The following is a 27,093-nucleotide window of genomic DNA, read 5'->3' as shown; positions in this document are numbered from 1 at the left end:
TACAAATCAGCCCTATGTGGCAAGTATGGTCTGTAACAAATTTCTTTACTAGGTTTTCAACACAGTGCTTCACAATCGTTCAGATCTCTAAATGACAAAAATGACAACAGTCTGTAGAAGAGGTGGTGATGAAGCTGGGAAGAGGGGAAAAGATGGTGATTTGTTTTTCTTCTTATTTTTTTTAATGTGGTGGGGGGGCGGTTTGTAGCTTTTTTTTTTTTTTTTTTTGGTTACTGAAAAAAATAGAACAGTCCACTGTCCAGCAGAGGCTGCGTCAACTCTATTGCTCCCGGGGCTCATTCTGCATGGACCTGCGTTTCAGGAGGCTGCAAGGCCAGCTCTGTGGGCAGGAAGGCGCCCTGCCCCAGAGCTGTGGCGTATGTCCTGCTCTGGGGGTGGGGGAAGCCGGGGGGCATGTACGGGCCTATTGCCGCTGCTCCGAAGCCCCCTCGCTGGTGCTGGGGCGGGGAGTGGTAGCCCTCCAGGTTATCGTACTGCGGCCCGGCAGTCCCCCGGCCCGGGCGCTTGCCGTGGGTGTGGTAGTGGTACAGCACGCCGGGGTCCCTGTCCGCGCTCTGAGGGTGGTGCAGTTTGAGGCTGTGACTCCTCTCTGGCTTAGGGGGCGGGAGGGCGGACTGCGACAGGTGCTCCTCCTCCTTGTAGCAGTCTCTGGGGTGCTTCTCTGCGGCCGGGGGCTGCCGGGCCCGGGGCCGCTCCAGCTCCTTGGGGAGCCGCACCTCTTTGTGGCTCGGTCTTAAAGACTCCGGCCCTGACGGCACGTATTTCCCTCCAGAGTTAAGGTAGCTGACAGGCTCGGCAGGGTCTGGAAGCCCTTTGGGCCCGTAGTCTAGCGGGCCGGCTCCCTGGGGGAAAGGGGGCCCATTCTTCGGGTCGCACAGCTGCCTATGGCTTGCTTCCTGATGTGGCCTGTGCTCGGGGAGGCTGCAGCCCGTGTCGTGCAGCTTTCGGTTCCTGACGCTGCTCTGCTTCTGGGGGAGGCACGGCTTCTCCGGCTGCCCGTTGCCGTACCCGCCCTGGTGGTGGGGCACGCGCTCCAGCTCCGGCTCCGCGTGCTTCCGGTAGAAGCGGTCCTCCCCCTCGGGGCTCAGGGCCTTGGCCGGGTGCCGCCCCTCCTTGCCCTCGGCCACCGAGAGGAGTCCAGTTTTCCCAGGATCCGACTTGCTGCGCAGGTGGATGACATAGATGCCGCCCAGGTCGTCCGGCGCGCCGGCCGGGCTCATGTTGTCATACTGGGACACGACAGGCCCCTTGGCCTTCTGCCGCGCACGGCTCTCCCTGCGGATGGACTGCAGGCGGTACTTCTCCAGGTCCTCCAGGTCCCACGAGGCGTACGCGTGCTTCGCGTCGGCCACCGGGGGCATGTGGACCATGCTGTGGTCATTGGCCGGGAAGTAGCTGGCCACGCTGGGCCGGGCGCGCGGGGCCGCACCCCCGGCAAACGCGTACACATTCTTGCCTTGCAGCCGCGGGGCGAGGAAGGCCAGGTCGCGGCCGGGCAGGCGGTGCAGGGGCCGCAGCTGCACCGTGCCGTAGGCGTCCACGTCACACAGAGCGCCGTCGGGGCTGTAGTAGGAACTGGCCGAGCTGGCATAGGGACTGTACCGGTAGTGCACCCGGCCGTTCTCGAAGTAAGGCTGCAGCTGAGTGACGTGGTAGTCCGAGCGGGCCTGGGATGACTGATATGGCTTATACTGGTACAGGGGTCGTGGGCAGTAGGCGGGTTCCTCATCTGGGGGCACCTCTGTCCTGGAGATGGGGACAGAGCGGATCATGGAGGACGGAGGCACGTGCAGAGACTGCACCCGGCGGATGGTGGGGTACGGCGGGATGTCCTCGGGGTAGCAGCCACCCCTGATGGACGAGCTCAGTGAGGACACGTACTCTGCCCGGCTACACGGCTTCGGGTGGTGTCCAGACACGCTTCTCCCGGGGGCCACGTACGTGTTGTACCGGGGGCCCGTGGAGGCTGGTGGCTCTGACCTGGATGCATACACCGAGTGCGGCTCCGCTTTCCCGTGATGGGGTGGCACGCTCTGGGGGCGGAACTGGCAGTTTGGGGTCATACTGAAATGCAGACAGTTTTCTGGACCGAAGGGCTCCGTGGTGAGGTCAGGCCTGGTGAACGTGGGGTAAGCAGTCTTAAGAGGGCCGTGCTTGGCTTGTGGGACAGGGAGGGGCAAAGGCAAGGCTTCTTCCGCTGAGGCAGCGGCAACGAAGGAGTGGTACCCGGTGCTGCCCGCCCCGTCGGCGCTGCCCGAGTGGAGGGCGGCGGCCAGTCTGCTCTCCATGGTCCTGGCAGGGGGCGCCGGGGTGGGGAAGCCACAGGAGGCATGCGCGGGCACAGACTCGGCGCGCAGGTGCAGCGCGGGCGCCCTGGCACCTTCCCGCACCTTTTCAGGAAGGACCGGCTGGGGAGCTGGAGCGGAGGTTGGGCACTGCGCAGCGGCCCCGCCATCCCCAACCAGGACAGGTGCAGGGTCACCCAGGCCCCTGGGTTCAGACGGCCTCTCCGGAATCGGAACTGCTGCTTGAACCTGTTGAAAGATGATAGTACTGTGAGTGTTTTTTATGCTTCCCTCTATGGAATCAGACATTACTGACTTCATAACTCACAAGCTGAGGCCATGTGGGCAGCAGCTGAAAATTTCCCAAGCTGTGCAGAGGTGCTGGACAGGGCAGAGGCCTACCTGTCCCTACAGTCAGGAAAAGAAGGCAGGCCTGTGTGGCCACCTGGTGTGGCAGCCAGCCCTTCTTTGGAGAGCTGTTCTCATTTCAGCCCCCAGGCCAGGGAGGGACAAGAAGGGACATGTCCAGGTGGCATTCAACACAGCCTCTGCCTCTCCCTCCCGCTCCAGTGTGTCTGTGGCAGCAGAAGACAAACATGGTTCTCACTGCAAGGCTGCACACGCTGCCCTTGAGAAACAAGTGGCTGGAAATAGCATCTTCCATAGAGGACTAGATATTGAAGTCCTTTTAGTCCAAGGCAATGACAAAAAACCTTCACAGTCTGCATATAACAGTCTCTCATCAAAACAGGTGCTTGACTATTCAACAATCTGCTGGCTAATGCTGAAAAAACAAAAAGGCCTATGACACTGTCATCTCTGATATTTCGAGAAAGTTGGTAAGACATAAAGTCTTCCAAGTGTCCTGAGACTACAGCACTTTGGTCGTGCAGACGTGAAAAACTGGCAGAGATGGTTGGACAGCTTGCCCAGAGTCACACTGAGTCAGTGAGGGAGCCGGGAAAACCCCACAACTCTGACAGCCAATGGCCAGGTGGACTCCTGTGCTCATAATCTCTTTGTAAAGGGAGAGGGTTATAGTTAAACCACAGCCATGGAGAAGCTGCTCCTTTTTCAGAGAAAAGCCAGCATCAAGATAAAGGCAGATCCCCATCTCAACCAGGAAGTGTTTCACAGAAATTGGCCTAGGACTTAAAAAGAGATGTCAGATCTCACTCGAGGCAACGTCACACGCTGATGGAGAGTGGCACACCTTTGGAGAAACACTGCATGCCACTGGCCTGCCCCGCTTCTTACCTTGTGGGGATTGGTTAGTCCTATACTGGCTGTAGTCTGTACCTGCCCCAGGACCGGGGGCTGCTCTGCGGGTCTCTGGGAAGGAGGTAGGGGTAGGGGACGGCTGGCTCGTTGAGCACGCTGAAGGGTGGCGGTTACATACTCCACTGCGCTGGGCTGTTCCGCTACGTCCCAGCTGGCTTCGCTGGCGCTTGCTATGGCCACTGCTGGAGCATGTGTCATGTACGCCAGGGGGGCTGTGCTGGTGTTCTCTTCAGGGGACCCGGAAGGAGGGCAGATCTTGTCCCTAGGCAAATGAGAAGGGGCAGGACTTCTGTCTGCAAGTTCTGAAGGGTGATGGGGCTTATCCACGCTTGCACCAAGGTAAGAAGGAGGCTCATCTCCACTGTAGAAATGGAGCTGATCGTGGTCCACAAAGGAGACGGTCGGCACACTGGTCTTCACAGATTGGTCTTCAGGGAAAGTGATGAGATCATCAGACTTTGAGTCTGTTGAGGGAACGGAAGTGACTCTCGCCTTCTCTGGGTCCCCAGATAAATAGATTCGATGTGGCTGATCGCCTGGTAAGTCTGCCGGGGGGGACTGCCCCGTGGAGTCAGTGATGCTGGAATGGGTATAGTCGCTGGCAGCCGCTGTGTCTGGCACCGGCTGGTCACCATGCCCAAGGCCCTTGTTCTGGAGGTGGGGCTGCTCTGCTGGCCTGTCGGTTTGGAAATAGGCTTTCTCGAGAGTAACGCTAGAGTAGGGAGCAGGTGGTCTGTCCTCGGCTGCAGCCACCGCTATGTCCCCACAGTGTGCACAGGCAGCCAGGGATGTGCCTGGTCTCTTCAGTGACTGGGTGGAGGCCTGCTGTGCAGACTCCACTAACGCCAGCGCCAGCAGGCGTGCCACGTTTTTCGGAGGCGGTGGTGGTGGGATAAGAGAGACTGAACTTACAGGAACGGAATCCTGAGGGGGGTCATGTGTGTCTGCTCCTGGGAGGAAATTGGGAAAAAAGAAAGTGAAAAAGCAGCTTGTGTTATCCTACATGGAAAGCCAAACATTACCCCATTTGATCACTAAAAAAAAGAGTGCCTTCCATATTTCAAAATGGCCATCCGCAATCTTCTATCCCACATGCGAACACTGCAGAAAACACATCTGGTTCAGAAGGAAAACTAAACCAGAGAGTGTTTAAGACTGCAGTCTCCTCCTGGGTTGCTACAGAGATGGGCGAGGCAGGGAGCCAGTCCCTCATCCGGCTCAGAAAAGATTGGTTAGAAAACAAGCTTCAAGTGCTTGCAGAATGTTATTAAGAATACTTTTTACATTTGATGGTGTAGGCTGGCTAGTTAATGTGTAAGGCTATAATATAGATAATTTTGTCAGAAGAGGAAACAGAATCAAGAGCTATGAAGCTGTGCAAAAATTATCCAGGAATTCTGACTGGACAAGGGGACTTTATCAAGATCTGAAGTAGGACTGCTGGCCCTTTGGGGGATGTTTTGGTTGACTTTAATTTAGGGCTTTGAGCCATCAGCACCACCTAGAAAAAACATTCTCTTTGATAAAAGGCTAGCTGTGGAGTACATTTCTCTCCTAAAAGGCACAGTTGGTGGAAGATCCCTCTTAGCTTAAAGCAAGAATGGAGGAAAACAAATGGTACCTGTCTGAGTCTGTCCAGAAGGTACAGCCTTACTCTGACTGCTTGAGGCAGGCTCCTCCTTCCCTGGTGAGTCTACGTCTGCAGCAGCCCCCTGGTCCGGGGGCTGGGCTTCACACTCACACCCTTCCTGGGCCTCTCTCTCGTTTGCTTTTCTCTTTACTACCTGGGTGGGGGATCTATTTATGACATCACTTTCTTCACTACTTTTGTTCCAGGCTGCAGAAGGTGCGTTCTGAGCTGCCGTGTTTGCGACGGGGCCGATGACTTCTGACACCCGGGCGGGAAGGGTCACTGAAATGGGCTCGGATATGTTCAGAGAGGGTGATTTGCTTATCTTCCGTCCAATCTTTGGAGAGAAAGCATAGACAACCTTTTCGGTGAATGAGGATGGCTTCGATGCTTTCTCTTCAGTTGGGCTCAAGTCCAGGGTGAAGAATGGACTCAGCTTCTCCTGAAGAGGAGACACAGGTTCAGAACTTGCAGTGCTTCCTGGAGTCTGTGACTGGCTACCGCCTGTTTCCGTATCCTTCTTATCCATACTCTGTTTATCCTTGGAGTAGCCCAAGGAGTCTAAGAAGGAAGCCCCGCTCTCCAGACATTCCGATTCGGCCTTAGGAGGACTGCACTGAAATGACATCGGATCAAAATCCAGGCTGGCTACTCCTATGTCTGGTGGGCTCAAGTCAACATCCTCAGCTGAGTGCGGAGACACGAGAGCCGGAATGTGCAATAGCCCAACTTCCTCCTCACTTCCGTTGTCGTGGGGCAGGTTGTCATAGGAGTTGCAGCGGTTCCCCAGCATCTCGCCGTTAAAAGAGGCGCTCAGGGCATCACTGCTAGATCTGGGTCTTCTGGGTCGGAACAACTTGGAGTCACCTGGCAAAAATGGGTAGCAGTGTCAGAATATGAATGTCCCAGGACACACAGTCCCCTGTGAGTCAGCTACTTAGTACAGCAGAGACGCACTACATACAGTAAGGAAACGCAACCATCTCTTGGGGAGCACAGATGGAACCCCCAAAGCAAATGCTCAGTAACAGATTCACTTGGTACCATTGGAGGCAGGATGCATTGGATGGTTTCCACAGGAAAAAGGACTCAGAACTCTTAGATTCTATACTATTGCAACACGGACTCTTGTGACTGGGCAAGTTTTCATTTCTTTTTGTCTTGTTTTATCACTGACTTCACACATGACTTGTGAGGTACAACTATTCACTTTAAATGGTACTTCAGATAGGCAATAGAAAGAGGGCTTTTTTTTTTTTTTTTTTGCTTTATTCTTTTGTTTTTGTGGGGAAATATCCTCATACCCAAAATTGAACTTCTCAAAAAAAGTATTTATATTTAGTAAAGTATAATTTTATATTTAGTAATGTATCCCTTTCAGATATTTTAAAATAATTTTATTTTTTTCTTCAGCAAGAACAGGCTTTAAGCTTATCAGGCAAAAGCCTTAAGAGTGGTAATAGTATTACTTTATTTTATGATATTGCTAAACATCCAACTGGTAAGAGAAGTCCTCTATCTTAATCTCATTATTTTGTTACAGTGATGAGCCATAGTGATGAAGTACCATAAAGAGACATTGTCTTAACACAAATACATTCACTAATGTGTTGACCAGTTATAAAATTAATCCCTACTCAAATTTCATTTTCACCTTACTACATGCACTTATCCAGTCCACTGCACTATTTTTGAGAACCACTCTCAACTTCAGTGAAATGGAAAATCCCGGAAAATCAGGAAGATGGCAGACACCCCACTGACATGAAAGGCAGGGATTTGTTGAATCCCAAGTACAGCCATGGGTCAATGAGGATCTGTAAATGAGGATGAGGAAGTTGACCAGGAGGAGGACACCCCCGGGAAACTTCAGAAGAACACAATTTGAAAACCAACGGATTAAGAAAAGTCTGCAGGAAATCAATGCAGCTCTCGATTATTTCTGCAACAAAGCCTTCTTCCCTATCTTCCCACACAATCCAGTCTTGATGTGGGGAAAGTCCTATCTGCTGCTACCTGTTTTTGTCAAAGAAGTTCTGCCTCCTTCCAGGTCAGCACTGATGTTAACCTTTGTTCATTCTGGAAGTTAGTACAGAACTGCAACTGTAACCCGACTTATACTCAATGGAAGCTTAAAAAGTTATTTTCAACATTTTTAGTTTTGTCCAAGTTGCAATCAAATCTTTTTGTACTATTAACCATAACATGTTGGTCCGCATTTTAAGCAGATTCACTTTCAGCTGCCTTCTCCTGGTAGAAAATCATCCTCAGATAATGAGGACTATCTCTAACCAGTGATATATGAGATTTAAGGTCACATTAAATTTGCAAGACAAAAGGTCACTGGTCTGAACATCAATACCGCTTAATTTTATACTCTGTGACAAGCACTGTGCTCTCATTGTGAAATTTAAAGAAATACTATTAACACCATCTTTTACTGGGCATAAATATAAATGGTTAACTTAAAACACTTCATCTACTTTTATGTAAACTGAATCACAATCATGTCAAAAGTGAAGAAATTAAAGACTAGTACCATATTAAAGCATCAGTGGACAATACGAAGTAGATACTAGTATTTTGAGGCTTCCCTGGTTGCTCAGTGGTTACGAACCTGTCTACTAATACAGGACACATAAGTTCGATCCCTGGGTCAGGAAGACCCCCTGGAGAAGCAAATGAAAACCCACTCCAGTATTCTTGCCTGGGAAAGCCCATGGACAGAGGAGCCTGATGGACTACAGTCCATGGGGTTGCAAAGAGTTGGACATGACTTAGTGACTAAACAACTAGTATTTTTAGGAAATTATAACCTACAGCCTATTTATTAAGCAGTGTATCTTTTTATTAAATATATTCTAGAATAAAACAACTGATGCTTTAGTCTTACCATCGACTGCATGGAGAGAAGTAAGAGACTCTTCACTTTTAGCTGAACGGAGGGTCCCTTCTGCCCTGCCACCTGAAGAATCAAAACCAAACAGTGTGATGTTTTATTCACTCTTACATATGCAGTGAAAGAGGACAGTGTTTTTCTGTACATGTATTTAGAGTTTCAAGAATGATTAGATTTTTTACAACTGTATTCAATTTTGCATTTTATATAATGTGTTGTACTCTTCTCAAGTGGTTTCCTATGTGAAAAATCTCTTTTCTAAAAGAATAATAAACTTCAGAATAAAGATGAATTTTAAAACTTGCTTTTATATTTCCTAAAGACTAGTATATCTTGAGATGATCTCATACTGAATTTAGAGTGAGTGACTCGTATCCTTTTAACAAGAGAAGCTGCAGAGAGACCATGGAGAACCCATGTGAAGACAGAGGCAGAGACAGGAGTGGCACCACCGCCAGCCAGGAACGCAGGTGTCCCCAAAGCTGGGAGAGGCCAGGAAGGATTCTCTGGATCCTTCAGAGGGAACATGGCCCTCTGACACCTGGATTTCAGTCTTTAGCTCCCAGAACTGCGAGGAAATAAATTCCTGTTGTTTTCAGCCAATTTGTCTCACTTGGTGACAATTTGCTATGGTAGCCCTAGGAAACTAATAGAGGCCATTTAATTAATTACAAGTGTTGAATTTATTTGTGAAATATCCTCATCCTCTTTCAATCTCTTAGCAGAGCTCAATGCTGCTAACATTTCCCTGTAAAGCCCTTCCTTCATGAATACTCATTTGGAAGGACTGATGCTAAAGCTGAAGCTCCAGTACTTTGGCCACCTGATGTGAAGAGCTGAATCACTGGAAAAGACCCTGAGGCTGGGAAAGACTGAGGGCACGAGGAAAAGGGGTTCACAGAGGATGAGATGGTTGGATGGTATCACCGACTCAATGCACATGAGTTTGAGCAAACTCTGGGAGATGGTGCAGGACAGGGAAGCCTGGCGTGTGCAGTCCACGCCAACATGCAGTCCAGGGGGTCGCAAAGAGTTGAATACAACTTAGTGACTGCACAACAACCACCATGTCCCTGCCGAGGGACCACTTCTCACTCTCCTTCGTGACAGCTCTGCTCCCTCCACCCTCTAAACAATGCTTTTCTCCAGGATTCAGCCTCCAACCTGCTTCTCTCACTCAGCAGGCTCTCCCTTGGCCATAAAAAAAATATCCCTAGGGTTCTCACCCTTGGTTTGCTGACGAGTTTCAAATCTGTATTTCTAGTCAGATTAAAGTCCTTTATTGAATTCCAGGTCCCTAGTACTCATCACCTTTTGGGCAGGTCCAACTCACTATGTCCAAAGTTAACATGTCATTTTTCTTCCCAAACCCACTACTCCCTTCAGTGATAACAGCAACTCCCTGACCATTTAATCAACACCTGACAATTACCGTTCGCATCTTTCTCAACCGTTTCTCTGCCCACCCTGTCGATTCTGCCTCATAAATACCTCTCAGATCTATTTGCCACTCCCACAGCCACCGCTTACTGCAGATGCTCTTCGTTTCCTGTCTGCACAGCTGTAACTGTCTCCTGACTTACTGTCCAGACTCCAGGCTTACCCTCTTCCTGGACATTCCCCACATTGCTGCCAAAGTCATCCTTCTTAAACCCAAACTTGCTCATGTTACATACTGCAGCTATTCAGTGACACCCAAGGGAACTCAGGACAAAACCACACCCCCGGCAAGCACCCTGGGCCCCTGAGAACTGAACCCCTGGTGTGTACCATCCCACACATACGTTCTTTACGCTTCCTGCTCCACACGCCCACACACTCTGCTGCCACTTCCCAAAACACCTTTCTCAGTCCCTTGTTGGTCAGGTGAATCCCTACTTATCCTTCAAAATCCGAGTCACAGGTTCTATTTCCTCTACCCACCTCTCTCCCCATAGGAATTGGCCACCCCTGCCATAAATGCCTCACATAAGCCTCAATTTCAATAGCTATGATTCTGCATGAAATTTGTTTTCTTACATGCATATGTCCCAAGTAAGACATGAAGGTTGGGAGCAGTGTCTTAATTTTTTTTCTTTCTGCAGAGGCTGCTATCAAAATATCTAGCCCATACTTAGTACATGATTGCAAACTGAAAGAATGATGAATTAAATGAATTGAACGCTATATTTCTAGCATTGCCTGAGAAGTAAGCACTAACAGATTCAGAACCTGTTAATAGCAGTAGATTTAAATGATTTTTAAAAGAGCAGTACTTTCAACAACACAGAAATAGATTTATCTATCCAATAAGATACTCTCACTTCAACATATCATCTAGGAAAAAGACACCTTCTTTGGTTGTAAGATTTAAAACTCTGACAGACATGTCAAAACCTGATTTTGTCATTAAAAAAAGAAACTATAAATATATAAGATGAGTAAGTTTAAATACCACAGCAGTTACTTATTATCAACCACATACAAACTATATTACAAATATTTTATGAATTTTTAAACACACTGACACGATATATAACCTGTATAGTTTCCAAAGAAACTGGGAACTTCTACGCACTTATATATACTATGTATCTGGGGATAAAGCATTGGTAGAAGACAGTTCACACGAAACAGCACAATGAGGACACACCCTGTTGGCGCCTGTGACAAGAACATGCCGTGTGTGTCCTGGTAAGAGAAGAGCAGTGTGACAGGACGGGAGGGGCAGCCCCCACGCAGGCTGCTCCTGGGCGCAGAGGGAAGGGACGGCGTGAACACTCACCTTTCAGAGCCATGGCTTTCATCTCGGAGGGCTCACTCTCATTACGCTGCAACTTCCGTTTAGAAACAGACGACGATTTTCCCAAGTTGAAAAAGGAACGCCAGCTCCCCACGGGAGATTTTTTCATTTTATTTTGAGGCCTCCTCCTAGGAGAGAGAAAACAATCTGCATTAAGGCATCCAAGAGGCTACCTTTACTCACTGAAGATGAACAAATGATGGAAAGGGGCGAGCAGCCTGCAGAGGCACGGTGGACACAGTCAACACCTGCCTTCCACAGAGCGCGTGCCACACAGTACGGCTGAGCTGCGCTGCTGAAGCAGGAAATGAAAATTAAATGCACGGATTTTAATAGTTATAATTAGTTTCACAAAGATAACCAGATTTTCATATTGAGAGCTAATCTCACAATCTGTGAAATAAGTGAAAATAAGATATATTTAGGAAGAGGAAACACTAAATCTCCAAAAATAAAATAGAGTTGAAGAAAATGATTCTAGGTGTGTGTAAAGAGAATTAAGCCAAAAAAGAAGCAAAGCACTAAGAAAAGTAACTAATATATACTGAATGCCAGGCACTATGCTAACTGGTATACATGATATCTCATTTAAGTTATATAAAACCATTTGAGGTAGGTACTATTATTGTCATTTTAAGTACTATTCTCATTATACAGCTGAGGAAGTAAGAAGAAGAAGTTTAATGCTGTAAAACTAGTAAATGATGGCGTCAAGGTTGGAACCCAGGTCCACTCAGCATCGACACTCTTGATTACTCTTTTATAAAGAGGTTTTTGAGGAAATTATAGAGCAAAAAATTCAAGAAGCTGAAGACAAACTCGGAATGACAAAGTAAAAGAGTATGTTCTAACTTTCTGTTGTCAGGACATTTCAGTCGAGGGAAATGAAAAGAATCTAGAAAGGTACACTAACATATGGAAATGAACTCCAATTAGTACTACCCAATCCAGGGAGCTGAAATCCTGATATTCTTACGGAGCAGCCAGAGGAGTAACCTGAGATCAAAATTAACTTATAGACATTAGTCTTCTCACAGTCAGTTAGTAAAGAAGTTACGGAAACCATGTTATTATCATTTCTTTAGAGAAAAACAGAATCAGAGCTGGAGAGGACACTGAGAACGTGAACAGCAGTGGTTCTCAGACTTTGTCAGTGTCCTCCCAGCTCTGATTCTCTGTTTCTCTTAAGATATGATGCAATGCTTTTTGATAACCATTCACTTCAGTTCCCACGAAGTAACATCCACAGTCAAATGAACAGGTTTTTCTGGGACGGACAGAATCAATATAATACTACTAAAATACCAAAGTAAAAGAAAAGAAAATAACAAACAGTCATGAAATGCACGTTTTTTAAGGAGGACTGAATGAATTTTACCTTTCGAGTGGGAACTCGATTATGGTATGAAATTTCCCCTGGAGTGCAGCAGGTCCTTCTCCTACTTCAATGTATTTATTTTCGGTCACAATTGGAGAATTGACCTGAGCCTGTGTTCGTGCCTGGGCTTCCTCCAGCGTCAGCAGCTTGGTAGATGGAGACGAGACCAGCAGGGACTTGGGTCTTGATAGAGAAGCTTTGAAAAGAAAAAGAAAAAAGCAATGACGAGACTCAAACTTTCTGACATGGGGGGAAAATATAAATATCTGTGACTGTGTGTGTATAACAATCTGGTTACCTGTCTATCTATCTATCTTTCTGTGTTGTTTTAAATTTTATTAAATTTTTTAAATGGCAAAAGTAACAGAGCCTTATACTGAGGAATAGAAAATGACATAGTAGGTTATTAACAGTAGTAGATAAAAGTATAAAATTCCTCAAGTATTTAACTAATAATTTAACTATTATTAAATAGTTTAATAATTAATTTAACTAATATTGCAACTAATTTACTTTAATAATTTAACTATTTTCCTTTCTTAAAGGATTGCAGACAAGGCCTAGAATCAGTCATGCATTTTTAGTTTTGGGAGGAGTTTTTCTTCTGCTGCTCTATATTACACTTTCACACACATCAATAACAGGTGACATGCTACACTTTTTATGTTCCCTGAACTCAGATCATGGTAGGTCTAATATTTAGTATTCACTAAAAACACATAACAGAACTGTTAAATTGTGAGTTTTGGGAAGCAGATATAAATCAGCTGCTTTCTTTGGAGACAGATTTATTAAATTGAGATAAGAGATGCTGCTCACTGAAGTGGTGGGGGTTTAAAGACACGTTCCCAGTGGGGACGAGCGTCCACGTGGGCCTACCTGCCCCTTCCTGAATGACTGCGTTGATCTTCCCACTGAAGAGCACGTCGACGTGGTTGAGGATAAACTCCACAACCACAGACTGAATCCTCACTTCCATGAAAGCTGCCGTCCCGCTGAAGCAGGCAGATTCTATCTGCTTTGATCTGTCGGGTAAACGACACTACCATCAGAGGGTTCCCAGAACAGCAGTCTTGAAGAGCATTATCTTTTCGGTTTGTGTATAAATCACAAGTGAACCAGAGGAAGAAAGCACACTTTGACAGTGCCTTGGCTAAACCTTGACTGCCTGTTTTAATGAAGATGCTCATAAAAACAACAGATCAGCTTTACTTTTGAAAATTATCCTTGGGACTTCCCTGGTGGTCCAGTGGCTGAGACTCTATGCTTCCAAGGCAGTGGGTCTGGGTTCAACCCCTGGTCAGGAAACTAGGTCCCACATGCTGCAACTAAGAGTCTGCATGCCACGGCTACAGATCCCGCATGCTGTAGGTAAGACCCAGCACAATCAAATGAATAAATATTTAAAAAATAAATAAATAAACAAAAATTCTCCTTAAGAGAACACTGAAGAATTAGACTGCTAGTTGACTGTTTCTACTTTAGGTCATGAGTCAAATGCAACTTACCTTAGCAGGTTTGGAGCCCAGACGATTGCTAGGTTTTTTGCATGCATGTTTGTGATGGAGCAATAGTCAGCTAAAAGAGACAAGTGTCTCATTAGGAACTCCAGTGTTCTGGAAAATGAAATGCAGCATATTAACACAAAGAAACATCAGGCAGCAGTATAGAGCAGAAAAGCTCCACTCATTAATCTCTAGGTTTTCAATGGAAAAACGGAAAAAGAAACCCTATAGAGCCCATCAAGGTTTTCTGTTGCCTATAGGGTTTAAATATTATTATTTCTACAGAACTGTCAGAGTAGTATGGATTTTATATACAGTAATTACATCCATAGAATATCAAGAAAAAATTGTCTAAGGCAGTAAGAAATGAAAGTTTTTGATAGGATTGGCTCAGAAAATGAAACAGCTTGAGTTTTAAAGAAATCTTTAAGAATATTTGCCTGCTACACATCTAGTTTCAGAGACATCAGTGAAGTAAATCCTCCAAAAGTCAGTTTCCAGACAAACGCTATCATGAAGTCATGGTATTCTATTTGCAGCAGATATGCTAACAAGAGAGAATTTAAATTTTTCTTCTATAAAAGAAAATGACAATATTTCACAAGCCTAAAAAGAGTTAAAAGAAAAATTCCAGCAGGCACCAATGGGGAGACTATTTGAGCAAATAACATGCTCTTGGAACAGAAAGCTTACTCTAAATCCTAATTCCTGGTTTATCTTATATATTCTCAAGTGTGATTCATGTAAACAATTTTTTATATATACAGAGATTTAACAATAGGGGAGAGTATCTTGGAAAATGAAGAATGATGAGTTTAAATGTAAGTTAAATTAGATAAACACAAGGTATTACCTATACATCTCTCAAAGTGTCCTTACCTTATAGGGATTAAAACTATTAAAGACAATAAATGGAAGATAGAAGTTTAAGAGTATTATTTGAAACAGCAATGAAAGTTAAATTGTGGTCAACGTATGAGTCTTCAGGATTCAGGTGAGCCTGTCAGCGACTCGAGAAGAAAAGGAAGATAAGCCGCCACATGAGGAGGAAACAAATACCGTGGTAAAGAGATAACAATTTAAAACAAAACCAAATCTATGATTACCGGTAATATTTTCACAGAGAGAAGAGATTATACACATGAAACGAAAATAGAGAAGGATGCTATAAAGTAGAAACATTCGGAGAAATGAGAAAAGAGAGGGAGGGAAGGCAGTTAGTTCTTAGAATTAAGTGTTCTTAATCATGAGATGGTTTGGAGAAAATCCATATGTGGAAACTGACAAAGAAAAGGTAAGAAACTCAAAGGAGTTTAGTTCAGTAGATAAAAACAATTCTAGAAAAAGAATAAAGAAAAGGGATGAGGTGTAAGCTGCTCTGAGAACCATCAAGGAAATAACACAAGAAAATTTCTTCAGAAGTTTCCAGAGGGAGAAAGCCCAATGAGTGCCCAGAGCAAAGAATGAAAAAGAACCTGCTCCAAGATGAGTCACCATGGAAACGAACCACTAGGTAGGTTCTAAATTTAAAAGCATCCAAAAGGATTTAAACAACACAAAATAGGTCACACTAAAATAGTGGCACTCGAACTGGTATCAGACTTTGCTGCAGCATTTTTGCTTAGATGCCAGTGGTGTAATACTATCAAAATTATGGGAAAATACTATTTACAGATTAAAATTCCATAGCCAACTGTCAGTCAAAAGTATGAGGAGAATAAGAGCATTTTCGTATCAAAGTCTCCGAACATTCACCTCCCACACACCTATTCTCAGGAAGTTACCAAAGATGGACACTAGGAAAGCAGGGAGTGGACACAGGGGAGGTGACAGGCAGAGGTCCAGAGGAGAAGGGGTCCAAGTCAGGAAGAAAGTGATGAAGGGAGGGTCCAGGAGGAGGGTAAGAGCTGCTGCTGCATGGAGGAGACCTGGACGAACAGCGGGATTTAAGGCACCACAAGGGGTGTTTTCATGGGGAAATGTTTCTTTTAAATGGTAGCTTGATATGTTTAAACACAACTGAGGTCAGGATGCAACAGTTAGACCTGGACATGGAACAACAGACTGGTTCCAAACAGGAAAAGGAGTACGTCAAGGCTGTATATTGTCACCCTGGTTATTTAACTTACATGCAGAGTACATCATGAGAAACGCTGGGCTGGAGGAAGCACAAGCTGGAATTAAGATTGCCAGGAGAAATATCAATCACCTCAGATATGCAGATGACACCACCCTTATGGCAGAAAGCTAAGAAGAACTAAAGAGCCTCTTGATGGAAATGAAAGAGAGTGAAAAAGCTGGCTTATTAAGCTCAACATTCAGAAAACTAAGAACATGGCATCTGGCCCCATCACTTTGTGACAAATAGATGGGGAAACAGTGGAAACAGTGTCAGACTTTATTTTTTGGGCTCCAAAATCACTGCAGATGGTGACTGCAGCCATGAAATTAGAAGACGCTTACTCCTTGGAAGGAAAGCTCTGACCAACCTAGATAGTATGTTCAAAAGCAGAGACATTACTTTGCCAACAAAGGTCTGTCTAGTCAAGGCTATGGTTTTTCCAGTGGTCATGTATGGATGTGAGAGCTGGACTATAAAGAAAGCTGAGTGCCAAAGAACTGATGCTTTTGAACTCTGGTGTTGGAGAAGACTCCTGCGAGCCCCTTGGACTGCAAGGAGATCCAACCAGTCCATCCTAAAGGAGATCAGTCTTGGGAGTTTATTGGAAGCACTCATGTTGAAGCTGGAACTCCAATACTTTGGCCACCTGATGCAAAGAGCTGACTAATTTGAAAAGACCCTGATGCTGGGAAAGATTGAGGGCAGGAGGAGAAGGGGACGACAGAGGATGAGATGGTTGGATGGCATCACCAACTCGATGGACATGGGTTTGGGTGGACTCTGGGAGTTGGTGATGGACAGGGAGTCCTGGCGTGCTGCAGTTCATGGGGTCGCAAAGAGTCAGACATGACTGAGTGACTGACCTGAACTGAGAGAATACCCATTATTCTGTGATAGAGTCAGGAGACAAGCTAGCAATAAAAAGAAACTCAGCAAACCCCAAACAGGCCATCACTCCATGAAAAAAGCACAGTTACCCCAGAAAGGGGGAAAAAAATTCTGGTATACTATTACATCGGGCTTCCCTGGTGGCGCAGCGGTAAAGAATCTGCGTGCCAATGCAGGAGACATGGGTTCAATCCCTCAGTCAGGAAGATCCTCTGGAGGAGGAAATGACAACCCACTCCAGTATTCTTGCCTGGGAAACCCGAGGACAGAGGAGGATAAAGGAGCCTGGCAGGCTACAGTCCATGGGGTTGCAGAAGAGTTGGATGTGATTGAGCATGCACGCACACGTTCATACTATTAGATGTAGTTTGTTAATAACATTTACATAGATACAGCAATGTAGAAAATCAACACTGAGCACTCATATAACCATTCTAGGAAGATGAGAGAAGGGGCTGTGTGTGGTTGTGCTAGTGGGGGAGAGGAAAGTTACAATGAAATCCTCCGAACTAATTCCAAGAGTCCAAGCTAACATACAAATTAATCTGGGCTGTAAAAGTAAGCAACAGAAGAGAGGGCTCCAGGGTGCCTGCTGGATGCCAAGCACTGTGCCCAGACCCTGGGAACACAAAGACAAATATAAATACAAATGTATGGAAAAACGGAAGTTTAAACAGTCAGAACTCCAAGGAAATTTAAACAGTCAGAAACCCCAGGAGCCCATGTTCACACAACTGACTTCTACTTTTGGCTGGCATTTTACAGCGCGTGGTTTACCTGTAGTGTGGAGGAGGGAGTTGCTGGATGACATCATGAATTTTTATCAGCCTTTCTTCATCTGTTGCTGCTGAAACAGCATCCTGGAACAATCATAATGCAAAAGAAACTAGTAGGCTTTGTTGGTAAAAATGAAAGTTCTTCACTTACAATTCAGTTTCACTTTGAGATTCATTGACCTTACTCTTTGGTGCTGAATGATGAGGAAAAACAATGTAGTGCCAAGGAAGTAAACTTCGTTCACACACTATGGGGACGCTGAAATCTAATACAAGATAATATTTTTAAAACTTCATGATAACCAACACATAACCAAGGGTTATAGTAAGATTAGTGGCTCAAAGCGAGAGACCCTGAAAAGGTGCAAAAACAGTGAAGACTGTGGACCAACTAGCAGTAAGTGTTCTTTATTTTCTCTTTAAAGGAGCTCTTTTCTCATGTAACTATTTCTTTCAGGGGAAATCAACTTTTTCAGGTTTTGAACAAAACCACAGCAAACCTGCAAACAGAACTTGATTTACATGTGACTGGTACTCACAGAAAATTTCTCATACAGCTGGTAGGTGAGCAGAGGGTTTGGGAGCTCTCGGAAGTACAGCTTACACAGGGAGCCCACGGAATGGATGTCTTGGACGTAGGGCTCTTTTGTCAGGTCGGGAACATGTTCAGAGTCAAATTCATGGCTGAAAAGATAGAAGAGAGACAACAAAACTAATTTTCTTCAAAGAAAAGCAAATATGACTTTAGAACAGAAAAAAGGTCCAAAGTATTAACCTCCAGCTCAGTGAGCAAATACGTACTTCAAATGACTGTATTTCACAGAAGTTATTCAGCAGTAATTGAATGTCTGACTATGAGACAAGTGTTTTTCTAAATAGAAATTCAGGGGATAGCTTTAATATTAAAACAGACAGAAATCTCTGAAACCTGTGTGAAAGAGCAGCTCTTACCACACAGATCGAAACAAAGGACTTATACTTCCTAACTGTTTAAATGCCCAATATTTTGGCAGTTCTGAAAACTAGAGTTGAATGGCAGCTGGTCCATGAAAAACTATGTGCAGAAATTCCTCAGATGCAAGAAGCAGAGTTCAGGAATGTGTTATGATAGAGGGATAAGGAAGCCAGAAACAATTAGAAAACAATTCTCCACCAACACCGAAAGTAAAACCTGCAGCACTTAGTGAATGAAATAAAACCTGTGCTCAGAACACAAAGGCAGATTAAGCTTATTCTCCAGGAGGTTGACTAATATTAATCTACAGACCGGAGGCCACTAGTCAACCTAGAGGATTAATCTGAATACGAGATCCACTGCATCTGAAGTCAGAGACTGTACTGTTTTCAGTACCAGGATCAATTTAAGTATTTTCCAAACATGTATTCTGAAAACAGAAATCAACTCTGTGGTCAATTTAGAATATTAAAATTCTTATAGAATAATGGCAATTACCATGTACCACAGCGAAAAATAAAAAATAATAGCATGCTAAGAATAGACAGGAATCTAACAGATTAACAAAAAGTTAAAATTTCTCTTGGTATAAAGGATACCACTATTTTTGTCTCTGGAGGTCTAATGGGAAGGATGTGGAATATGTAACACATATACGCTTGAGCACATGCTACAGAACTTGGGTGAAAGAAGATTAGAAGAAGCTTCACTCATATTAAAAATAATAATAAACAGGTTCACTCTTGTCAATTTTAATTAAAGAATAATTCTATTATAATGTAAATTTTCATCTATCATAGTTGTCATAGGTTCAAATTCAATTTTTAAAAATCTTCAAATATTGCAGAGAAAATAAAAGTATTGAGATTAGAGGCCAAGGTTTTCTGACACTACAAATGACGAAATGTCGAAAACATACACAGAGAACAATATAGCTACTTTTCTGCTTTATCTAAACAATCTCACAGAAAATAATGATTATCAATATAAGTGACTTAATTCTGAAAGTTTCATTTTAATGAATTACAGTAGGAACAAAAAAGAAAAAGCCATGTTGGGTTTTACCGTAGTCTCTGGATATTGGAGGCAACACCAGAGAGACGATATATTCCATCCACGATGCCATATCTCTCGATGAACGCTGTGCAGCTTTGAAGAACCTGGGGTACTAGAGAGAATTTTTGAAGACATGGATTAAATTGAGAGTATTCAATGGAAACAAAGTCACAAAAAATAAGAATGTTTGAGCAAAATGAAAGTTGCAAATTAAAGCTGTAAGGGGTGGAGATTAATCTACCACAAAAAATGGTAACGCCTATTTACCTAATTTCACATCTAAACTAGATAACTGGTTCCTGAATAATCAAGACTGGCTCTATGTTGTTACACTGAGGTAAGTGGAAGAGTTCATTAATTATTGGGATACTTTCCCTAAGATCTTCTGCAACAGACTTGTTTAGATTGTTACAACAGCAAGGTGAACTGTTTAGCTCTAACATCATTCTAGATTAAAAAAAAAAAATACAGTTACTCACCTGAATTTCATACTCAGCAAATGGATATGCAAACTTAAATGTTTATTCCAACATGATAATTACCTACTCTAAGTGCTTTAATTTTTCACCTTTAAAAGTTTATCTTTTCATAGGTAATGCTAATTCTAATTATATTCAATAAACATCAACATAATGCAAAGGTCAAAGTAATTTCAAGTAAATGAAGTCTTTTAATTTCCTGCCTATCTTTATATTAAAATTACTGACGTTTGGCTCAATATTATCAGCTGGTCATGAAATGCACTTCAACAAAAAGCAGGAAGAAAAGAAAGGCTCTCTGGTTACTTCTCTGAACAACTAACACAAACAACCAGCTACTCTGGGCCTATGGTCTAGAACAGAACATTTGAAATTTATGAGAAAACATTTTTCTAACCAAAAATCTACAGTAACTGAAATTTGAACTTCATTTATATTGCATTGCAGACTGATGAATTCACAGGCTTCAGTAACTGTTCATTTCATCATTTTCAGTTACAATCCATGAAAAGAATAGCTTGAAAGAACATTATTTGGTCTGCAAAAAACTACTCTACTAGGGATGGAAGAGTGGTGAATGAAACAACTAAGATACTTCAATAAGATAATTTTATCTACTGCATTTCACTTAAGTGTATATATCATTCCTTTATTATTATAAAAGGTTTTTCCTTGGTTTTCCTGCCTTGTGTTGTACTTCCTGCATCCTGTCTTTTAAATTCTGTTAGATCCTGTAACTTATATTTAAAACATAAACTCCTTAGCTTTGAATAATTTTATTAGAAAGCAGGTATATTACTTAGCAAGCAAAAGATGCCAGACTAAGTGCTTTACAACAGATACTCTTTACTTTTCAGAGAAATTCTATCATTATCTCTCTTTTCAAAGAGGAAACTGAATCTTAAGAGTGATGAAATTTTACACCTAAGGACAAGCAGTAAACAAATGGCACAAATAAGGATCAAACTCAAGCTGTCCAAGCACAGAGTCACATTTTAACTGCCTGGATTTTAAGGTCCTTCACCATCTGCACTTATTTTAGTATTACCTATTTCCATATTTCACAACTCTAGGCCAAGTTAAGTCTCATTTTTTACCAAACAAACCAGCCATGCTCTAAGTCCATCAATTTCCAGGTAAAGGAAGCCTGTTTTCTCTGCCTGGATTCTCCTTCTGCTACCATCTTCTTATAGAAAACTCTTGGTTGTTGTTCAAAACCCAACTGAACTCTTACTCCTAGGCAAGCTTTCTTTGAATATACCCCTAAGCAGAGGTAGCTATACTAGGTTCTAAACGCCAACAGAACTATGTCATTTTGAATTAATATTTATTTGTTTATACCACGATTACTCCTTCTTGAGTGCATGCCTGCTCAGTTACCTCTGACTCTTTATGACCCCATGGACTGTAGCCCACCAGGCTCCTCTCCCAAAGGATTTCCCAGGCAAGAATACTGGAGTGGCCTGCCATTTCCCTCTCCAGGGGATCTTCATGACCCAAGGAGACATGGGTTCAATGTCTGGGAAATCCCATGGACAGAGGAGCCTGGCAGGCTACAGTCCAAGGGGTTGCCAAGTGTCAGCCATGACTTAGTAACTAAATAGCAACAGCAACGCACAAGAAAGCATACCTACTCTTTACATATAGGCAGACCTCAGAAATACTACAGTTTCAGTTTCAGACCTCCAGATTAAAGCAAACATCACAATAAAGGAAGTCACAGAAATTTTTGGTTTCCCAATGCATATAAATTATGTTCATACTATAGTATAGTCTATTAAGTGTGCCATAGCATCGTGTCTGAAAAACAATGTACATACATTTAATTAGAAAAATACTTTATTGCTAAAAAAATGCTAACTATGATCTGAGCCTGCAGTGAGTTGTAATCTTTTTGCTGGTGGAGGGTTTAACTACACTCTGTGTGTCACAGAGACACGACGTGGGCAAACGCTTGGAAAAATGGTACCAACAGACTTGCTCAACACAGGGCAGCCACATGCCTTCAGTTCATTAGAAAAGCACAGTGTCTGCAAAGAGCAATAAGGCAAGAAAAATATAGCACCTTTGAAATTTCTATACTGTATTCAAATTTACAGTTTGAATAGCTTCTTAATTTATACAGCAATTCCCTAAAAGTTGAGTATTCAATTTTTTGGCTTTCATACATAATACTATAATGAACATTTTTATTTTTGTTGGATTATAGTCTTAGGATAACCCTGAGAGAGAAGTGCTACAAGAAAGGAATACTGTAAGGTCTCTTGCTCTGGAGTGCCAAAATGTTTTTCAAAAAAGCAGTAATTTCCAGAGCTACCTGAAACCAACATTTTTCACCTGCTGGTAAAAATCTCTACTGTTCTTAATGGCACTGGATATCATAATTTAGAAAAGGAGCTTTGTTATATCAATAGTGTTTACTTATATAAAATGGTGTCTCAAAATTGCTTAGATACATTTCCATGATTGCAAATAAGCATAGACACTTTTTTTTTTTGCATTTGTTTACTATTTTAGTTCCTCGTCAAAATTATATGTTTATAGCTTTTTTTCTATTCTTCTACCCAGGGGCTTAATTTTCTCACAAACCTGAATGACATTTTCATTTACTATATTAGGAGCATTTCATCATACCCAAGAAAAAAGGACCTTCCCAGTCTGTGGCACCTTTCCTTTACATTTGTAGTAAGTTTCCTACATTTGAACCTTCAAGTTGTGAACTTTCAAAGATGTGAACATGCGTTCACACGTCCAAGCACACGTTAGTTCATGTGTCTGGCATATTGTCAGGTGCCTGCATCCTCTACAAGTGGCTGTGCTTTCATGTACTTCACTGCATAGTACTATACAGAGTACAGTGGAATAGTAGCGTCTGTATTTCAAGCCCAGGCTGTCTGGAGGCAAGCGCCAAAGCAGCGATGATGTAGCTGGTACCACTAGGAAGCTCCAGCTGTTGTACTGCAGTATTGTACTGTTCAAGGTACTATACTGTAAGATTAAAAAAATTTTTTTTAATGCATTACTTGTGTGAAAAGTACTATAAACCTATTACAGTACAGTACTACATAGCCGACTGTGTTAGTTGGATACCTACGTAACTTTGTTGGATTAACAGACAAACTCAACTTAGGAATGCGCTCTCAGAACAGAACTTCTTCGTATGTAGGGGACTTACTCTATATGGAAGCTACTTGTTTGGAATCACCTCTTTATTTATGGTTTTTTTCCTCATTGATCTCAAAACAAAATCATTTTGTATTAACACTTTTATGAGTTAAAAATAGTTAACCCTTTCATACATTTGAAACTTTTAGGGTCATAAAGCGAGAATTAAGTTTTTCAAAATTGCTATTTCATGTTTCTGTATGTATTTATAATGAACTCCTCCCCATGAGCTGGTTTTTAAAAAACACTTTATCAGCATGGATTCATATCTAGAACAACAACTACTTCTGAACATTCCAGGCTATTTCATTCATCAGTTGTATCTCATCCTCTATACCAGTAACATTCTAGTTTTGAATACTGTTTTAATATTGGTAGTTAGATGTCTCCTATCCCTGATTTCCTCCCCATAATGTTCTGTGATCTTCTCATTGGCTTATTATTCCATGTGCATTTTGACTAGCTGCAAAAATAATCCTCAGGGTTTTGGTTTGTCTGTTTGTTTTTTGTTTAATTTTCAGTAACTTCCATAAGGGGGGAACCTGGTGGGCTGCTGTCTATGGGGTCACACAGAGTCAGACACGACTGAAGTGACTTAGCAGCAGCAGCAGCAACACCTATTTAAAGTAATATTGTGTCTTCTCCCACAAGAAACATGGTATAGTTTGTATTAAATCCATATTATAAGTATATTGGTATTCTTTAGGCAATGAGTAAGGCCTTAATTTGAACTTGATATTTATTGATATTTACACTTTCACTAGTGGTCTTCTTAAAAAGTATATAATGGGTGTTTCCCATCAAGATTCAGAATTTCACAAATCACCTATTTCTGGTACTTATCAAAATTATAGTTAAGTACTTCCTTAATATTCTAGCATCTAAAGAGATGTTATGGGGAGGGAGGTGGGAGGGGGGTTCATGTTTGGGAACGCATGTACACCCGTGGTGGATTCATGTCAATGTATGGCAAAACCGATACAGTATTGTAAAGTAAAATAAAGTAAAAATAAAAATAAAAAATAAATAAAAATTAAAAAAAGTAAAAGAGATGGTAGAGAAAAGTGCTATTTTTAAAAGAAAATCAAAGAAAAACTCCATTTTTCCTTTCTTTCTATCCATTCAGCCCCTCCATCCATTTCTCCAAGCACTGAATTCTTGAATAAGAATTTAATTTATAGAGAAAGGAATTAAAATTTTTAGGTATAAAAGTTGGGAGGCTGGTCTTGGTAATACATGATCTCAAAACTGTGACTTTTTTCCAAAAGAGAAATTAACATTTCAGAATAAACTGTGAGAAGGAAAAGTGAGGACATTATCTGGAGAGACATGAAAATAATGCAAACCAGCAGAGCTATTGTACCCTTGGGGAGAATGTCTTCATCTTTCTGAACAGATCATAAGCATCTCTAATGCCAAAGTTCATTCCTAGACCCCCTCATGATTCTCAGTTACCCCGAAGTCAGGCAAGCACCTGAGAGCATTCGGTATGTCCTGCTGAACTCAAATGGAACAGGTGCTGTTTGCCATATCTAACTGATTATAGGAGATCAACAGGGAGAAGTTAGAAACTGAAATTATGAGATTATAAATTTCATGTTTACCTTCAAAACCAGAATTCAGAAGGTGCTCCCCCAGGTCACAGCCAAACACTCTTTCTTTCAAGATTCCACGCTGCTTCAATTTCTGTTTTGTTGGACGAGACTTCATGAATGTGCGTAAAAAAGTAATGAGCTTGCCGTGCTTTTTAGATACTAAAAAACAATAATACAACTACTTAGTTGTAGTGAGAGGAAATGAAGTGCAGATCTCAACAGAATAACTACAAAATAATCTATTTCAAGTATACCATATATTCTGTAGGAAATTTTCAGCAGAAGTTGAAGAAAGAGTTGCTTTATAAATAAAAGCATGGCTTTGCATGTTCTTCTCACCAGCTTGTGGTCTTATTTGATGGAACTGTGTGCAAATTGAAGTATTATAATTCATGACTAAGTTAAGCATGGTAAACCAGCCAACTTCCCAATGCTAACTAAGCCTGCTACAGGATTGTAACTTGGACTTGAGTTTTACTCTAATATATTGCTTTTAGAGATCTTCATGATAAGTAAGACTTAGCATGGTAGAAATTTAAGAAACTGCATTTCTAGTTAATTTCTAAAGTATTTTATTTAGTGTTAGAAATTTTCATGGCATTTATAATCTGGAAAAGAAAACTTAAAAAAGAAACAACTCCCTCTTTCTCATTTTATAAAGAGGACAATCACATTACGGAATAGCACACAATTCTCAAACTAATGGCTATGTTAAAGTACAAGACACACACACCCATAAAAACGCATTAGATCTTTATTAACATTCATCTATCACATACTACATCACCTTAACAGCCTTTGTAGATCAAAGTAAGAGATAAGCAAATTATATACAGGAAGATATTTCCACTGACTTATATATGTTAGAAAGACAACAGTGAAAGATCTGAAAGCAAACAAATCCTTAGAAAAATGATTTTTGCTGAGAAGTGCATCCTGCAAGGGAAATTATTCTGGAAGTCAACATACAACAAATTACTGTAAGCTCAGAGATTAGCTGCAGGATAGAAGACTAAGCTACATGGCCCCAATCCTCCTGCTCGGTCCGCAGATGATTACAGGTCTTACTGAACCCCACTCTAGTTTCTTGAGTGAACCCAAATCCTAAAGCCCATGAACTGATGAATCCTCCTGTGGGAATTCTGTGCACTGAGATTATCTTGTGGCCCAAATGGACCACTAGATTCGTTACTCAGACTAGATTAAACATTTTCTTTACATTTTATGGGAAACACTACCTCCAGACTTAAGCATCTTTTCTATGAACTGTACAAAGGTGATCAACTGTAACTGGCTTGCCCATAACTGAGAGGTCCCCTGGGACATGAGATTTTCAGTGCTAAAATCAGGAAAGTCCTGAGTGAATTGGGACAAGGTTGTCATCCTTGTACATAGATTAAAGAGGAAATTTATTTTTTCTATACCAACCACTTAAAGTTTATCTAGAATCATCAGTATAATTTTGATGCCATCATTAACATGCTGTGTGACACTCTGGAGAAATTAGAGCCTCACTTGTATCTGAGATTCTTGCTATAAAATTAAATGATCTGCTCTCTTATCTGCTAATGAGACATTTGTAGCACACCGGGGTAACTTAGAAGATGTCACACATATCATATTAGTATATTAAAAGTTACTGAACTTGTATGAGTTTTATTCTCCCCAGTTTCTAGTAGACTGTTATGAATCTTTGTTCTTAAAGTGTGGCCATCAAACCATTTTTGTAAGATTAATACATAAAAATAAGCAAATTTGCATTACAGTAACGTAACATTATGTATTTGAAAGAATTTTAATTTCTTTTCTATCTGGAAATAGGGCCTGTCATAATGTTTCTAAAGTTTTAAATCTTGCAGCAAAGTTTTCTAATTCTCTTTATGAAAAGACACATTCTACATACTTCTGGTTAGTGATATTGTCAGTTATTTTGCTTTTTTTGCTGCTTCTGTAGAATAACAGTTTTCTTCATTTATGGTAGTTACTAAAATAGTAGGTATATTAGAAAATTATTTATGTATGGCTCAAATCTGATCATTTTCTAAAATCTCTACAATTTAAGAAGGATTTTAGTTGATCCTTTAGGATTTCATGGGTATGTAACTGTGTCAGAGCAAACACAGTAATTCCATTCTGTTTCTGAAAGGAGTAATTTCTGATTTCTTTTCCAGATTTTAATAATTGGCCAGAACATCCAAGATACATGTTAAAAAGTAGGCATTTGTATTTTGATGGTGAATTTGGTGAAAATATCTGTTGACTCTGACAACTGCATA

General features: G+C 42.2%; 1 protein-coding gene across 2 annotated transcripts in view; it reads right to left on the bottom strand.

Moving 5' to 3' along the window:
• Positions 1 to 296: 296 nt before the first annotated feature.
• The window catches only part of ARHGAP32 (Rho GTPase activating protein 32), a 122,299-nt gene continuing 95,502 nt past the window's right edge, over positions 297 to 27,093 (bottom strand). For both annotated transcript variants that reach the window (XM_068978079.1, XM_068978080.1), the window contains 12 exons: positions 24,827 to 24,976; positions 19,588 to 19,690; positions 18,107 to 18,251; positions 17,569 to 17,651; positions 13,785 to 13,892; positions 13,156 to 13,301; positions 12,277 to 12,472; positions 10,881 to 11,026; positions 8,111 to 8,182; positions 5,209 to 6,084; positions 3,564 to 4,537; positions 297 to 2,555 (listed from right to left, as the gene is read on the bottom strand). In XM_068978079.1, coding sequence (XP_068834180.1) covers positions 297 to 2,555; positions 3,564 to 4,537; positions 5,209 to 6,084; positions 8,111 to 8,182; positions 10,881 to 11,026; positions 12,277 to 12,472; positions 13,156 to 13,301; positions 13,785 to 13,892; positions 17,569 to 17,651; positions 18,107 to 18,251; positions 19,588 to 19,690; positions 24,827 to 24,976 — 5,258 coding nt within the window. The remainder of the gene's footprint in view (positions 2,556 to 3,563; positions 4,538 to 5,208; positions 6,085 to 8,110; positions 8,183 to 10,880; positions 11,027 to 12,276; positions 12,473 to 13,155; positions 13,302 to 13,784; positions 13,893 to 17,568; positions 17,652 to 18,106; positions 18,252 to 19,587; positions 19,691 to 24,826; positions 24,977 to 27,093) is intronic.

Source organism: Capricornis sumatraensis, chromosome 8, assembly GCF_032405125.1.
Source record: "Capricornis sumatraensis isolate serow.1 chromosome 8, serow.2, whole genome shotgun sequence".
NCBI classification, from domain to species: domain Eukaryota; kingdom Metazoa; phylum Chordata; class Mammalia; order Artiodactyla; family Bovidae; genus Capricornis; species Capricornis sumatraensis.
This window is presented reverse-complemented; position numbering and strand designations above follow the sequence as displayed.